General features: G+C 37.8%; 1 protein-coding gene across 1 annotated transcript in view; it reads right to left on the bottom strand.

Annotated features, from left to right (window-relative positions):
- Positions 1 to 18,841, bottom strand: part of LOC121388217 (low-density lipoprotein receptor-related protein 3-like) — a 38,863-nt gene that overhangs the window by 9,930 nt on the left and 10,092 nt on the right. Inside the window, exons 3-4 of the mRNA XM_041519484.1 lie at positions 13,449 to 13,589; positions 635 to 855 (exon numbers count right to left, since the gene is read on the bottom strand). Of these exons, the coding sequence (XP_041375418.1) occupies positions 635 to 855; positions 13,449 to 13,589 (362 nt within the window). The remainder of the gene's footprint in view (positions 1 to 634; positions 856 to 13,448; positions 13,590 to 18,841) is intronic.

The raw sequence follows: 18,841 nt of genomic DNA, 5'->3' as shown, positions 1-18,841 counted from the left end.
CTCAACACTTTTTATTTACAGTTATATGGCATCGGACTGTCGCCACTTCATGGGATACTCTTTTCAGTTAGCAGCAAGGGATCTTTTATATGTACCATCCCACAGACAGGATAGTACATACCACGGCCTTTAATGTACCAGTCGTGGTGCACTGGCTGGAATGGGAAATAGCCCAATGGGTCCACCTACATAAGTAAGTCTAGCCTGTCCATGGGATATGGTGCATATAAAAAATCCCTTGCTACTAATGGAAACAATGTAGCAGGTTTCCTCTCTAAGACCATATTAGTATTATTACCAAATGTTTGACATTCAATAGCCAGTCAAGGATTGATAAAGTAATGTGCAGACTTCTACATTAACGTTTCCATCTAGGAGCCAGATGGCGCCTACTTCAGTAACCTGTATTGTTATATAGATAATATAAAATGTTTTAGTTGCGAAATGAACAAAATGGTCACATACGCAACCAAATTGGTCGCAATGCAAAGAGCTGAATGTGCTCTAGTGGTATCGTTAAACAAAACATACTTTATCATAAGCTATTGAAAATGTTTCACGGGTAGAGAAAACAGTCGAGAAATCGTGATTTTCTCCCACATGATTCTATCAAAACAAAACGAACTTTACTTACCTGTTGCATTCTTTGATTCTGTTTTCTCTTTCGAATACAACAGCAGACTCCCACACAGACCCCAATGATGACTAAAATGGTCACGACGACGCCGACGGCGATCCACATAACAAGCCCACAGCTGTTGCTCTTGTCACCGCAGTGGTCATACTTTGCACAACTCAGTACTGCACTGATGCAGCGGCCGTTGTCACACTCGAAGGTGTATTTTTCACACGGTACTGAAATTTTTTTAACGTGAAATTATCTTGTTTGCAAAAGAAACAAATTCAGGGCTAGAACTGAACAACACTACAATGTGATGTACTTACAAGGAGCAACTGAACAACACTACAATGTAATGTACTTACAATGAGCAACTGAACAACACTACAATGTGATGTACTTACAAGGAGCAACTGAACAACACTACAATGTGATGTACTTACAAGGAGCAACTGAATAATACTACAATGTAATGTACTTACAATGAGCAACTGAACAACACTACAATGTGATGTGCTTACAATGAGCAACTGAACAACACTACAATGTGATGTGCTTACAATGAGCAACTGAACAACACTACAATGTGATGTACTTACAATGAGCAACTGAACAACACTACAATGTGATGTACTTACAATGAGCAACTGAACAACACTACAATGTGATGTACTTACAATGAGCAACTGAACAACACTACAATGTGATGTACTTACAATGAGCAACTGAACAACACTACAATGTGATGTACTTACAATGAGCAACTGAACAACACTACAATGTGATGTACTTACAATGAGCAACTGAACAACACTACAATGTAATGTACTTACAATGAGCAACTGAACAACACTACAATGTAATGTATCTACAAGAAGCAACCGAATAACACTACAATGTAATGTACCTACACGGAGCAACCGATTAACACTACAATGTAATGTGCTTACAAGGAGTAACTTAATAACACTACAATGTGATGTATTTACAAGGAGCAACTGAATAACACTACAATGTAATGTGCCTACAAGGAGTAACTGAATAACACTACAATGTAATGTGCCTACAAGGAGTAACTGAATAACACTACAATGTAATGTACTTACAATGAGCAACTGAACAACACTACAATGGAATGTACTTACAATGAGCAACTGAATAACACTACACTGTAATGTACTTACAATGAGCAACCAAACAACACTACTATGTAATGTGCTTATGTGACGGAACATGCTCTTAATTTTGTTTTCGCCTGTGGCGATATTAATTGTTTTAGAGGGCTGTGTGCAGTTCCAATATGCACTTAAGTCCAGGTGGGCACTTTGTTACGTAATACCTCTGCGCGACGGTGGTTGTGCTCCTTCCAATACACACCCAGCCCAGGTGCGGAGGCCATGATTTTGGCGACTAGGCGTCAGCAAGTCTGGCCATCTAAGGAATTTTTTTGAAATATCACTTGTAGGTATTCGGTGCCGCGATGTACCCCCAGGCGATATTGGGATTTATAATAAATAGCTAGGGTTTTAGCGATATTGGGGAGAAACATAGGAAGGCTGCAGGGGAAACGGACGTCGTCCACTGATCGAAATATATAAGTTCAGCCCGGACGTGGTAATTATATATTATTTCTGCTCTGTTGTATAACCTTGATGTGATTGATGTGACTTTAAATATTTTAATACTGTATTATACCAATATTATTTAGACAGTGCTGCCGGTCATCTGATGCAGTATACTGTAGGCTCACTGTTCTAAATAATTATTAAGGCTTAGCCAGTCATCCTAGAGGACCTAGGTAAACTGTAGGTTATTGTCTTTATTGTGATAGGTACCAGTATTAATTCTGTGTTACAAGGTTACTGAATGAGTAGTTAAGGGTTAATTAAAATTTAACCAGTTAGGAATAGTTGTAATTCCTTTATTAATTAAGTTCTCCTGGCAGCGTTTCTCAATTATCACACGTTACTGAATGAGTAGTTAAGGGTTAATTAAAAATTAACCAGTTAGGAATAGAGTTGTAATTCCTTTATTAATTATGTTCTCCTGGAAGCGTTTCTCAATTATCACGTGTGGGTGTTGTGTCACGGTGAAGTGATTAGCATATTGTGTATACTAGACACCTAGAGATTAACTAATTAAGTGATCAGTTCTGGGTTGTTATTATTTGTTGTTGTTAATTAACTACTGCGGCAGTACATTTGTCAGTGTAGGTTAATACAGATTCCAAAGTGTATTGTGTTTTTGTTGTGTTTTCTAGTGAACTAAACGTGCTATAATAATATATACTTTATATAAGATCTTATCTCTGATCATACCTAGACGAGCCACGCGGGTATAACTGCCTGTTACAGAGAGATCTAATAGATATACAGTTAGGAGAGATATTTGGACAATCATGTTTCATTCAGTTACGGGTATTATAGGATCCCCGTGACAGCTTACAAGGAGGAACTGAATAACACTACAATGTGATGTATTTACAAGGAACAACTGAATAACACTACAATGTAATGTATCTACAAGGAGCAACTGAATAACACTACAATGTAATGTATCTACACAGAACAACTGGATAACACTACAATGTAGTGTATCTACAAGGAGCAACTGAATAACACTACAATGTAATGTATCTACAAGGAGCAACTGAATAACACTACAATGTAATGTATTTACAAGGAGCAACTGAATAACACTACAATGTAATGTATCTACACAGAACAACTGGATAACACTACAATGTAGTGTATCTACAAGGAGCAACTGAATAACACTACAATGTAATGTATCTACAAGGTTGCAACTGAATAACACTACAATGTAATGTATTTACAAGGAGCAACTGAATAACACTACAATGTAATGTATCTGCACAGAACAACTGGATAACACTACAATGTAGTGTATCTACAAGGAGCAACTGAATAACACTACAATGTAATGTATCTACAAGGAGCAACCGAATAACACTACAATGTAATGTGTTTACAAGGAGCAACTGAATAACACTACAATGTAATGTATCTACACAGAACAACTGGATAACACTACAATGTAGTGTATCTACAAGGAGCAACTGAATAACACTACAATGTAATGTATCTACAAGGAGCAACTGAATAACACTACAATGTAATGTATTTACAAGGAGCAACTGAATAACACTACAATGTAATGTATCTACACAGAACAACTGGATAACACTACAATGTAGTGTATCTACAAGGAGCAACTGAATAACACTACAATGTAATGTATCTACAAGGATGCAACTGAATAACACTACAATGTAATGTATTTACAAGGAGCAACTGAATAACACTACAATGTAATGTATCTGCACAGAACAACTGGATAACACTACAATGTAGTGTATCTACAAGGAGCAACTGAATAACACTACAATGTAATGTATCTACAAGGAGCAACCGAATAACACTACAATGTAATGTGTTTACAAGGAGCAACTGAATAACACTACAATGTGATGTGTTTACAAGGAGCAACTGAATAACACTACAATGTAATGTACCTACAAGGAGCAAATGAATAACACTACAATGTAATGTGCTTACAAGGAGCAACTGAATAACACTACGATGTGATGTATTTACAAGGAACAACTGAATAACACTACAATGTAATGTGCTTACAAGGAGCAACTGAATAACACTACAATGTGATGTATTTACATAGAACTGAATAACACTACAATGTAATGTATCTACAAGGAGCAACTGAATAACACTACAATGTAATGTGTTTACAAGGAGCAACTGAATAACACTACAATGTAATGTATCTACAAGGAGCAACTGAATAACACTACAACAGTGTTTGAGATTAACAGACTGTTAATCTCAAACACTGTTGTAGTGTTATTCAGTGTAGTGTTCTCCAACCCCAGTAAGCGGCTGTGGAGAAATATTGCCAATCGCCAGCTGACTCTGACCTTACCGGCAAAAGCCTGAAGCAGGCGCTAGGCCTAGTAGTTTCCATCCATGTGGACTACCACTACTAGGCCTGTACAATATTAATAATATATGCTGAAAATAAATTCATATAAATACATAAATAAGTTGGTGAAATAGTTTGTTGTGTTTTTTTCTTACTTTGCTGGTATATTCCGTCCATGAATAATTCTCCCCTAAAAATATTATTTCGCAGTCTCTCCTTGTACCATGTGTACGGTACAATGTAGTTAGAATTCGCTCCTCGCCAACCGCTCTAAGAACAACGATGAACGCCCATCAAAATGTCCACGTGTCGAACGAAATTAAAACCGGGCCTCCCCAATATCCAGCAGTGATAAAGCGGGAGTCGTTAATACAAGCGGCACAATCTCAGCGGTGCAACGTAGATTGCCTCTCAACAGCTTGGCTCCTCTAATCCAATCAGCGAGCGGTAATTTTTGACAGACAGCCGCCCGTCACTTCATCATTGGCAATTTGCATATTATGATTTTTAGTAAATCTTAGTCCTTGCGAGTAAACACACATTTTATTTTTACCAAAAAATATACATTTTGTAGGCATACATGCATATTTATATAAAAATAGTATAATGTGCACACTGCGAGGAATGGTATGTAGCATCGGGTTACAATCGATAAAATTCTATAGTAAATGGGTAATGCATACATAGCAATAATATACAATAATAACATATGTCATGTATCAATGTTGTCTGTTCTATGCGTGGTAGCAGTTTTCAAATACTTACACAATTTAATTAGCTGTTTTGAATTGTCGCTGGACAGTAGTTGCGTTAATTTAAATGTTGATGGTTTATTGTAATAAAAAGGTTTAATATATTTATCTCTTATGTTATTGAAGAAAGGACACACTAGAACAAAGTGTTATTCGTCTTCTACAACATTCATATTGCACAGACGACAAATTCTATTATTCCTGTCAATATTATGGTATCTGCCCGTTTCTATAAAGAGATTATGGGAAGATAATCTGTATTTACTTAAAATATGTTTGCATTTCAAGGCAATAGGTTTCTGAAGATAAGGTTGTAAGCAATAATTATTAACAACGAATTTGTATAACAGACATTTTGGAGAATTGTTGAATACAGCATACATAGATTGGATAAATTGATCAGTCATTCTCTGTTTGAATAGTGATATAAATGTATTGCGATTTTCTACATTTTGATTATACCATATGTGACCAAAACCATTAGTATGAAGCAGGTCTCTTATTTGACTAACCCAGTTAACAGAACGTGGTTTTCTTATGCACTCGTCATATAGGGTGTTATAACACTCTTTCAAAATACAGTTATCTGTATTCAACAAATTTATCCAATATTTAACCATATGGATGTTCCTACTTATGTACAAAGGTGATCTACCTAATTCAAAATAGACCATCATATTAGTAGTGCTCCTTTTCACGCCTAAAATACGTTTACAGAATTGTAAATGTAGGATCTTGTGACTATTTGCTTTGTTAAAACCCCAAACTTCACAGCCATACTTTAAAATACTACTAACATATGTATCAAACAGTGATAGTAATGTTTCTGCATTTAAGAAATAGTTACTAGTTTTACCAAATAGAAGCCATAGCTTTTCTACCTTTATTACCTATGTCCACCTTTCTTCAGGTTTCACATTTCCACCTTTTCTGAATAATACAATTTTACTTTTATTAATATTTACTTTTAAATTCCATTTGTTTGAGTATATATACAAAGTGTCTAACATACTCTGCAATTCAGGCGCACTTTCGGAAAACAATACTGTATCATCGGCATACATCAGTAGACAGAGATGAAACATATTTAACTGGTATAGTCGGTCGGTGGAATTTAACAGTTCCATTTCTAGATCGTTAACAAATAAAGAAAACAAGAATGGCGAAAGAGCTTCTCCTTGAATTAGACCGGATTTGTACCAGAAGGATTCAGATATATTTCCCTGATATTTCACACATGATTTTATCTGACCATACATTGATTTTAAACATTTACAAGCTTACTATTTAATCCTAATTTATAAATTTTTAGCCACAATGCCTTATGCTCAACTGTATCAAATGCTTTACTAAAGTCAATGAAAGCACAATAGTCTTTTCTTACTGCCAAGTGTCATAGTTATAAGACTCTGCAGAGCAAAAATAGCGTCAATTGACAAGGGCCCGGGCAAATTTCATGCAGGGGAATTGTCTATTGCTGGCTGTTGGCATGTTGAAAACCATAAATCGAAAATAATATTTTATGCAATGAAAGACGGCAAAATACTATCCCCAGATGACAGGAAATCGTATCTATATGAGCTTTTATTTTCAAAATGTTCCGGGTGAGATTAGCCCACTGGCCGCACATATTTAGGCCTATGATCATCTAGGCCCTACTACTTCAGCGTGACCGGTGCCGCAGATCATGAGATAGATTATGGTTAACTTTATTTAAATCAACTATTAAATGCCAGAAAAGAAGCACCTTTTGTGACTTAAGATTTACAAAATATTCCGGTGCGAGAGGGGGCGAACCCCTCTCGAGCTCACACACCCTCGTGGTCTTCGTCCACTCGTTTGTGAGGCCCAAGGCCTCACATGTCCGCCAACCTGGTCGCATAACAGTTGGTTTAACAGTATCCCCATATCCCGGGGATACCAGAATTTAATTTTGGATACCAGACTTCAAGAACCCAGTATCCCACCGGGATACCATATAATACTAAATTCTCAGGTGGGATACCAGATTTTGAAATGTTAGTATCCAACTGGGATACTGCCCCAAAATTTTAATCTCGAACACTGCTACAATGTAGTGTATCTACAAGGAGTAACTGAATAACACTACAATGTGATGTATCTACAATTATAAGTAACAATGTAAAATAACAATACATTCCAACTGAATAACAGTACAGTGCAATGTAACAACATTCACAGGACTCGAGTACCTGTGCAAGGAAAAACACTCATTTAATTCTATTTATTTTATGTCTTTCTGTCATATGCTTGCTGCTATTCAGCCTATATTATAGGGCTATGAGACATGGAGGGAAAACACAAGTCGAATGTGCGCAATGGCATTATTTCGCATCCATATTCAGCGCTGGAATGAAGATGCATAGTGCTATTTTATTTTATTCCTTAGTCTCATTAACTATCGTCTAGTATAACTGTCGGGTACTCGGGTCCGGGTCAAGTTTGACCCTTGAGTACTCGAGTTCAATATTATGTCCAAGAAAAAAGAAAGAAATGTTTTATTTAACGACGCACTCAACACATTTTATTTACGGTTATATGGCGTCAGACATATGGTTAAGGACCACACAGATTTTGATAGGAAACCCGCTGTCGCCACTACATAGGCTACTCTTCCGATTAGCAGCAGGGGATCTTTTATTTGCGCTTCCCACAGGCAGGATAGCACAAACCATGGCCTTTGTTGAACCAGTTATGGATCACTGGTCGGTGCAAGTGGTTTACACCTACCCACTGAGCCTTGCGGAGCACTCACTCAGGGTTTGGAGTCCGTATCTGGATTAAAAATCCCATGCCTCGACTGGGATCCAAACCCAGTACCTACCAGCCTGTAGACCGATGGCCTAACCACTACGCCACCGAGGCCGGTATATTATGTCCAATATATATATATATATATTGGACTCCTGGAGGCTATAGTATCTACGTGAAAAAAATATTGGACAACACTAGAATGTAATGTACGGTAGAAGCCATCTTCATAAATCAAGGCTAATATTCGTTCCTCGTATTCAGCCTTGATACATGTCAATCTAATTAAAATTAGCTCCACTATTACATGTGGATCTAACACCAGCCAGTTGGAGCTCATGTCCACCAATCAAAACCTTACTTGCAGAATCCTGCCAGTGATTTAAAAATAATTTGAAAACATTCCGAATTATCCTGAGGGTATACGACATGTTTCGTGTGAATTACGAATGCCTTAAAACATGTTTTATTTTATAAAATAAATAATTTGTAATGTAAAACTGAAGACTGATTTAGTTTGTTTAGTTTTTTTAATAAATAAACAAACAATTTGTAATGTAAAATTGAAGACTGATAACCCATCCCGTACGTATTGGTATGGTTCGCTGTACTGCGGCCATTAAATAGACTCGCCCGATATTTTTAGAATTTGTATGCTCCCAAATAACGTTATAAAAGGCGAAGTGTGATTGGTCAATATTTAAATTATTATTTACAGACGAAATGTTACCTGGACATTGGGGACTACGCAGTGTTGTTAGTTTTAAAACACTGGCAGGATTCTGCAAGTAAGGTTTTGATTGGTGGACATGAGCTCCAACTGGCTGGTGTTAGATCCACATGTAATAGTGGAGCTAATTTTAATTAGATTGGATACATGTCGTCAAGAAATCGTGCCACAAAATGCTTAAATTTCATTGGATGCGATGAGATCTGATTGCAACGAATCGCAACGCTCCTTATAGATTCCCTTGTTAAACAAAGATGGCAGCGTCAGCGTCCGGCGGTTAATTTTTTAATATTGCTTTCAAGATTGTCACATGTTACCGATGCTGTGATTGGTCAGCGATGTCATCGTGTAAGGGACATAATTGGTGTTACAAATTTTCTTCCAATAGAGGGCGCTAGTAGTGGATATCAGTAATCTTGACTACATGTATCAAGGCTGAATACGAGGAACGAATATTAGCCTTGATTTATGAAGATGGGTAGAAGCAAGTAGACATTGGGAGGGGGCTGTGCATAGCAAAGTTCGGGGTATGCTCTCCCTTAAAATTTTGAAAAATAGATTTCTTGAAATGCAATTTCCTGCATTCTGTAAGTAAAATTCATCTCTGCCTTAAAGAGACACACCCTAGTTACGGCTAGTTGTTAACCATTACGGCGTTGTTTTTCGCTATTAAACCCATTTTTTCACAAATAAAATTGCACTTTACTTACCGTTTATTATTTAGAATATACATTTCCATTCACCTGAAGTTTTTTTTGGTAATCCTGGTAATCCTGGTTTTTGTAATACCACAAAATGCATTTTTCGTATTTCTGAAAAACGGGCGCACGTTTGAGAAAAAACCGTTGAGCAGACAAGGTCTAATCTATTTTTAGACGAGATATTTCCATTTCAATGTCACAGACGTTGGTATACCACGTGACCGTTATCATTTTGGTTCGGTTTGTTTTCTCGTGCACGGTTCGCGCAATCAACATCCGGTTTGTTGTTGTTCATTTGTGAGATTTTTCTTCACAGTTCGTGAACATTTTCAGTAACAATAAAGTTCAGACAAGTAAGTATCTTAATATAAAACGTTACAAACCCTTAAAACCAATAATTTTGCTAAGTCCTACGATATCTGGAGAGGGAATACAACCAGGACAGAACAGTTGGAACATGTCCAGGAGAGGTGAAAAGAACGCACCCCAAGTCTGTGAAATTTGTCGTGACGTAGGCATTGTTGTGCTTCGAGCGACATCTACCGGTGACATCAGAATACAAACTTTCAAAATTATTTCAAGCAATTGGGACATGGGGATTCCCATGGTATTTATCGATATAAAACCTGCTTTTTCACTCCATTTGATAAAAACGTGATCTAAGTGTGTTACAGGTTTGTAGATTAACCAAATTATAATTTATTTTCGCTGGATGGAACTAGGGTGTGCGGCTTTAAGATTTACTACCAATAATATATATATATATATATATATATATATATATATATATATATATATATATATATATATATATGTATATATATATATATACGCCATCGACGTCCCCAAACTGTGTTCACCTAACGACAAAAACGCGAATACGATATTTACGGAAATACTATTCTACATTTTTCAGCTACAATACGTGAAACAAAATAAATTGCATTCAAGTAACGTAAAAATCAACAATGTGGACGTTAAACAAATCCATTCTAATAAATAAAAGCGAAACACCCTCCGATAAACAGGAAAGGGTGCGACGTTTCTAACTGCTTTCAGGCGCATGCGTTTGCAAAAAGTATCGTACTGCGCATGTGCGGTTCATAATTTTTCATTTTTAAGGCAACCACATAAAAAAATATATGTTTCTTAATTATGCACAGTTGCCGAACACTTAATTTATTAATTTTTTTTAAAGGAAAAATTCAATTTGTCACGCTTTCTTGTCCGGTCCGCGTTTTATCAACACACATCGCTCACACTTGATGACAATACTGATAGGCATTACGTTCATACCTGCGAATAGTTTGTAAAATATCTTTTTTTTTTAATGAATTGATTCTAAATTAACACAATTTATATACTCAAAATTATTTACAACTGTTATGAATGGATTATGAATACTATTCACTACAATAGAGGCACAAACATGTAGCATACCTTTTGCAGATCGAATATAATAATTGAAAACAAATTCTAACAACAGGGGTCTTAAAAATCGTAAAAATTTAATTCTTTGGCCTTGTTGATCTGGCACGTGTGAGGTCATGTGACACGCACCGAATGTTAATTCATCTTTCTCTATTTTAAGTCAATTTCATGTGAACCCGATATCGGTAATTTTAAGGAATAAACAAAAACGATTTAGTAAAATTAATGGTTTTAGGGGTTTGTAAAGTTTTGTATTTAGATATTTACTTTTCTCAACTTCATTGTTTATTAAAATGTTCCTGAACTATGAAGAAAAACCTCATAAATGAACGACATGCCGATGACAACAAATCGGATGCTCATTGTGCGAACCGTGCACGAGAAAACAAAGTGAACGGAATTTGAAGCGTAATGCAGTTAGGGACGTTGACGTTATATATATATATATATATATATATATATATATATATATATATATATAAATTTGATTCAGAATTATTGAGGGGGCTAGAGCCCCCCCCCCCCCCATCCCCCTGCTCCGCCGTGCCTGTACATGCAAACAATTGGATAACAGTACTATGTAGTGTACCTACAGAAACAATTGGACAACACGATAATATAAGGTACCTGCATATGTATGTGTAATCAGTTAGACAACACTACAATATAGTGTACCCCTGTGTGGAAAGAATTAAACAGCGACTCACTGAGTGAGTGCAATGTATTGTATCTACGTGAAATCAAGTGGAAAACAATGCAAATTAGGGCACTTTGGAAAGAATTAAACAGCGATTACTAGAGCTGTAACTAGTCAGGAGGGATGTAGAAAGTGTGGTTCTCCTAAGAAAAATATGCCTTAATGTGCCCCGTGCACTAAGCTGTAACGACACGGGAGGTCGCGATACGATACGTATCCTGATACCTGATACTTAGCTTTTCTCATCCAGCATCGATAATTAAACTGTTTAGTTCAAGTTTATGAAACATGATAACCTAATGTTTAGGACTTCCAGGAACTGATACGATACTGTATCGCCGTATAGTTACAGCTTCAGTGATTACGACGGGACATAAATAAATATTATCTGCAACTGTGTGAAGAAATTCAAAAAGCGACTGCAGCAGGCTGTCCAGCGATGCTACGTTTCCTACTTTTAGGTCTGTGTCCTACTTCCCTACGTTTTCTTCAAAATACCTACTTTTTTATGTTTTGCTTTGTCACATGCGATTTCAAAATACTGTAAATTGCTATAAAAGCGTACATATCGCTTGTGTTATTATAGAAGTCAACACTTGTCGGAAAATTAGTTTTAGCGGCAAGATACTTCTCCCAATTTGGGGCACCAATCGATCTCAACATATTATTGTACACATATAATATTGTATACTATACTATAGGCAGTCCCCAATGAAGTAAACTGTGGGAACATTTCACAGGCATGTTAAAATATGTTTTAAGTGCAACCGGAGGGGACTATAGGTTTTATCTCCATCATGTCTGTATGTATGTCTGTCCGTCTTACACATATATTTATATATATAGTTTTCTAGAGCTTTTTCCCCACACTTTTGTGTATATAGCTTTATCATGCACTGTTTGACGTTCATGGCGATTTACTAATGTTTCACAAAGTTATGGCCCTTGAACTTGGGAGATACGAAAAAATAACATTCTTGGTTGGCAGCAAGTTCCATGACGTGATATTATCTGTCCGAATTTCTGGCACTCAAGTGTTATTTTGGAAAACAAAAAAGTGCAGTCACATACTGAGGACCACATAAAAAATGTTTAAGTACCGTTATGTAAATATCACTTTTTGGATTTCATACATTCATGTACCCAGTATGAACAGGAGTAATGTTTTTACGTGCTGTTCCAATCCTACGTTTCCCTTCTACTTTTGCTACCGGGTACCTTTTCTATATTTACATTCCTACTTTTGTCCAACTTTTTCACGAGGGTGTGTTGGATAGCCTGCTACACCATAACTAAGTGTGTGTGTGCCAAAAAATTTAGCAGGGACGGGTCTACACTATATTTCTACTTATTTCCGTGCTTATATCAAATTAAGATTCATGTAAACTGTCCTGGGCAAACACCTCAGCTATCTGGGCTGTTTGTCCAGGACAGTGAGTTAGTTGTTAGTGAGAGAGAATAGGGTGTAGTGGTCTTACACCTACCCACGGAGTCATTAAAACTTGCTCGGGGTGGGAGCCAGTACCGAGCTGCGAACTGTGTACCTACCAGCCTTATGTCTGATATGGCTTAACCACGACACCACTGAGGCCGGTTGGGTCTACACTGTCTAAACCAACGTTTATAGGGGAGCCGAGTCATGCACCAAGAGGAAAATATATTGTGAAACAAGTAACGTACCTAAACAGGGAGGTGTACACGTGTTTCGATCCTCGAAACCCTACCGCTCCACATGCGTCTGATAACAAACATATGTGATTGGAATTAAACAGAAACTACTAATTACCCATGTGAAAGGAATTATACACTATTTGTAATTCCTCTTTGGCCGGTCTAGCGCCGACGCGAACCAGGATAGCAAGGTACTCTTGGGACGACACATACTTTAAGCCAAGTTCTTCTTTGCCACATAGGTGTTTTGATAAACCTAAATTGAGAGAACGAAAAAGAGAAGATAATTAATAACAATACACACACACACACGTATATGACAAGTTAAAAGTCCTATATCAAAGTTGCAATAATGGCGGTTTCCGCAATTTGTTTTTATTAATTTTTGTTTTGAAACATAAATTTTATACCGTTATCTATATGCCTAAATAATTAGTTGTTTGGGTTTTTTTTTTTTTTTTTTTTAACTGAGGAATCTTGAGAGTGTGTCACACGCATTAACTAGTGACGTTACTGTTTTAGAAGTTAGGTCAGAGACCCAATACCAAAATGACCTGATTCACTGTACTCATGTCTGGACCTAAAAAAAGAAGAAGTCAAAACGTTGAATTTAAAAAACTCGGTCGAAAAGGTTTTACAGTGATTTGAGCAATTTAGACGGGCAGCCAAACATAAAGTGCGTCGGACTATTTACAAAAAAACCAAAACAAAATTATTATTTTTTTGAACTACAGCCAAAAAGTTTAAAGTCCGGCTAGGCCCTTAACTGGAGGCGAAGGTTCTTGAAGAGGTTGGCGGCGGAACTCATGGCGTGTTGATGCGCTGCTCGACTTTATACTTCGGAAGGAAGCCACTCAGGTTGACGTAGCAAGTTGAGATGACTCTTCGGTAATCCTCTTGGAGTACCAGCTTGCGAATGCGATGGATTACAGTATTTTCCATGTCTGGCTTGAGCATAGCTTGTCGAAACAGCCTATTCCGCACACACGTCACGTAGAGGCTGTTGTTAAAAATTCAAGGCCATGATTTGGTACTTTCCTCTGCCTGACGGTAATGGTCTCCAGGAAGTCTCCTTGATCGGTATGACCATCTAGGAGGAATCAGTAAAGTACCCCTGGATCGCATTGTGGTATTGTCGCGGCAGCTTGTGAAACACGATCGTCCAAGGAGAAATGGTAGGTTTCAGCGACGCCTTTTCTGACACCTTCCTCTTCTTAGGTTCACGATGCGCGTCAACAACGGGTGGAGACGCAGGTGGACTGTCAACAATCATGTGCTCAATATCCATCTGCGCTGTTGCTGCTGCTGAAGGGACCGCCACTCTCAGTGGAGCTGACAGCTTTGCCCCCCCCCCCTCGCCACTCCTGGCGTGGGCATTCGAGTTGAGGGGGGGCGACGAAGCAGAAGGGCCTGCCTCCGGCAGTTGAGCTGCTGGTTTTTGTCCCGCCCTTGAGTCGCCCTTGCCGGTTTCGACTTCTTCTTGGAAACAGGTGGGACTGCCGGGTTTGCCGGCTTCCCCACCCCCCCCCCCCTACATTGGGCCGCCTTCGCCTACTGGTGAATCTTCTAGGCCTGTTGTGACTGTAGATAATTGTCGAGTTACCATCGTGTTGAACACGAAAGAGAGAGAGAGAGAGAGAGAGAGAGAGAGAGAGAGAGAGAGAGAGAGAGAGAGAGAGAGAGAGAGAGAGAGAGATACTGTCACATTGACGGAACACAACTCCATTGCTGCAGAGATCGAGTAGGAATGTTGTCAAGTGAATGACGTTTTAAAATTATTATTCTAGAGTTAATTATGGTAAAGATTATGTGTGGGATCAATTAATTTGTAGCTATTTTTGTTACAAAGAAATGTGAAAATAACGAAATATCGTAATTTCAACTTTGACAGAACCTTTAAGTATTTTCCCTAAAAATGTGGCACGGCATGATTCAATCAATCATCAATCAATCATTTATTTCCGTATATGAATTATACAGAACATTTTTAATAATATCAACAGCAAGAAAAGAAAAACAAGACATGTTATAATGGTTACAATAGCCCAGCACAATTATAATTTATATACTAGTAACAATATTTAACAAGTGACAATGTCATTAGGTAGGAGGTCTAGCAACTGAAAGTAGAAGACGTCTTTGTTCATACATCTCATAGGAACACTTCCCTATGATTGGGGCAGTGTGTGCCGGTGGTATAAAGAATAGTTTCTCAGTGTCTGTTAATTGAGTAAATGTTGAGTTTAGTTGGTATATTTTTTTATATAGTATATTTCTGCGTTTTGTAAGGCCTTGACATTTTATTAAAACGTGTAATTCATCTTCATCACCAGAGTTCGAGATTTTACATATCATTTTATGTTGTCAAGGTATGTTGCATGTTTGTAGAGGTGGTCAATACGTTTATTGTAAAGTAGTTTCTTTGATGTATATATATTGTGTTTATAGTACTGTTGGTGATTGCTTTATAACTATGTTGAGATATGATTTTTAAAATGTACAGCGTTCGTGGCCATGGGCTTTGGCAGAGAAGTATCAATCCCATTTTTATCATACATCATGTTGAGATAGTTGTGCCAGCTTTTTCTGTTGGCGTCTAACCCTTTGCTGCATTGTACAGCATCGATAAGAATTTTCCGTGTATCACATAGATTTTCCAAATGTGCCCAGTACTTAATGTACCTGATGTTACATACCTACTTTAGGATACTACCTAATACCAAAAATTACACTGAGATACCAAAAGTAGACGAATAAACCTAAAATGTTCAAAAGCTATGTTTTGTTCCAAAATATCCAAATTAGGGGTATGGTTGAACTTTGCCAAAATATGTGTGTTCCCAAACAACCACCATATTACGAAGTAATGATATATTCCAATGCAGTGGTTCCTTGCGAAGATTTTGAGGGGTCAAATGTTACTCTGGGAGTTTTCATTTGTGAAATATTTACAAAAACGTACAATGTGAATTCTGAACTCCAAGCAATTTCGACCACTTTTTCACTACATTTAACATATTCTGTGTCATTATATCAATATTTTGATAAATAACCCCCACAAATGTTCTATATTTCTATTACTATATTAGTTGGCATCCAGTATGCAAATTACTGGCACTCTGTGGTCCTTAAAAAACATATTTATTCCAATTTCAGCAAATATCACATTTTTTGGCGAAGCGAAGCGGGCGTATAATAACATTTCGGGTGATAACACAGATGGCCTAGAGTTATACACTGCTATCACCTTTTTTTCATATCTAGGGACATATATCTTGCTAAAAATCACAATGAGCCTTACTCCATCTGTATGGTACCGACCGGTCAATTGGGGGGTGGGGGGGGGGGGGGGGGGGGGGGGGGTCTGGCTCATAGCCTAATCATAGTTTTATGAATATCCAGGATTAACGGGTGCCTACTAAGTTCGCTTTTGCAAGCAATATTTATAGTTTTTCCCCACTTGGAGTGTGAATTTCCAAAATTTATGATGAAGTTGTTTGAAGGGCTCGTTTTCCATTGTATCAAAGAATTCGGTGTAATGTTTCTTCATGATTCCACTGAAGTCGCCTCTCCATATTTCACAGTTATATAAAACATTTGGTTTTACAAGGGCATCAAATAATTTGTTGTAGATTATTGGAGGTGGTGAGCTACCAAAAAACCCTGATATTGATTGTGAAGAGAGCTTTTAAAGCTTTGTTTAATAAGTTTATTTTAGTACTAGTAAACTGTCCTGATGCATCCAAGATAAGTATATTCTTGTGTTTTATTTAGTTTATTATCCCTACAATAGAATTTGCTGTCCAGTATTGTTTTTTGTTATGGTCATAACGTTTGATTTCCCAATGTTTATAGTAAAATATCATGCTGAGCAAAACTCATTCAGTGTTTAAACAATTTTGAAGGCTGTCTGCCAACTGTGAGAGACGAGAGAGGTCGTCAGCCCATAGCAAGTGAGAAAGATTTTCGTTATGTAAATTAATAGGGTCACATGTTTTGGGGGAAAATAAGAGATCATTAAGAAAATTATTAGAAAGGGATGGGCTGAGATTATCCCCTTGTCGAATTCCTTTGTTAGAAGTGAACGTGAATGTTAATCCGTTATTGCATTTTAGTGCAGTTTCATGCCAATGCCAAAGGAGTTAACGTGCACATTCAGAGGAAGCTGTTGTAGCGCACACCTGTCTTGGGGCACAAGAACCGGCCTCTGTCCAGGACAGGAAAGGATGGGGTGGGGTGGGGTGGGGGGTGGGGGTGGGTGAAGGAGGGACCGCCTGCACTGGCAGGTAACCGTAGTTGGTAACAGGCGAGAGGTGATATGGTGCTATGTATTTTGGAAAGAAAGAAATGTTTTATTTAACGACGCACTCAACACACTCTATTTTACGGTTATATGGCGTCAGACATATGGGCAAGGACCACACAGATTTTGAGAAGAAACCCGCTGTCGCCACTACATGGGCTACTCTTCCGATTGGCAGCAAGGGATCTTTTATTTGCGCTTCCCACAGGCAGGATAGCACAAACCATGGCCTTTGTTGAACCAGTTATGGATCACTGGTCGGTGCAAGTGGTTTACACCTACCCATTGAGCCTTGCGGAGCACTCACTCAGGGTTTGGAGTCGGTATCTGGATTAAAAATCCCATGCCTCGACTGAGATCCGAACCCAGTACCTACCAGCCTGTAGACCGATGGCCTGCCACGACGCCACCGAGGCCGGTATGTATTTTGGAATGTCCCGTAGGATTAAGCCAAAGAGAATTGGTGCGCATTTTAATGAAGGAGATTTGGCGCAATTTTGATGGTCGTTCTAATGTGAATGGTGGAGAGCTACGTATAGGTTTGGAATTTAGTAGGCCGAGAGCTCGTAATTAAGACCTCGTATGGACTGTACATGCTCTTAACCTCCCCCCCCCCCCCCCCCCTCTCTCTCTCTCTCTCTCTCTCTCTCTATATATATATAGGTTACAAACTACACATAGAATGATTCATTATCATAATTTATGCAAAATACGTGTTCAGGACCAGACGTAACTATTATAAATACCAGAGTTTAAAACCACAAACGATATTTCAGTGGATGTGTTTTGTAACAATGTATGCAGACGATTTCAGGAAACCTTCTTTTTTTGTGAGGTGTAGAACTCACACAAAAGCTAATTATGATAATTCATGATACCATGACTCACTATTTATAATATATACTATGGGTTTTTTTGTTTTTTTTTGTACAACTATTAATTTGGTACTTCTAAAAATACCATTGGTTCCTAGTATATACTAGTACCGCTATTTATTTCAGTAAATCTGATTCACAAAACTAATATGTCTGCACAAGGCAGGGTCCAAATGAATCAAAGACAATGTCATGGCGGTATACATGCTCCCATAAATCACTATCGCGTGCTTCATCTGTAAAAGGACACCACGTCATCAGGCTCAAACTCACCCTGGTATTGGGTAAAACACAAACAGAAAATACTAGTAGTTATCATGTCTCGTCAAA

This window comes from Gigantopelta aegis, chromosome 14 (genome assembly GCF_016097555.1).
Source record: "Gigantopelta aegis isolate Gae_Host chromosome 14, Gae_host_genome, whole genome shotgun sequence".
Classification (NCBI taxonomy): Eukaryota; Metazoa; Mollusca; class Gastropoda; order Neomphalida; family Peltospiridae; genus Gigantopelta; species Gigantopelta aegis.
The sequence above is the reverse complement of the archived record's forward strand: the minus strand, read 5'-3'. Positions and strand labels throughout refer to the sequence as shown.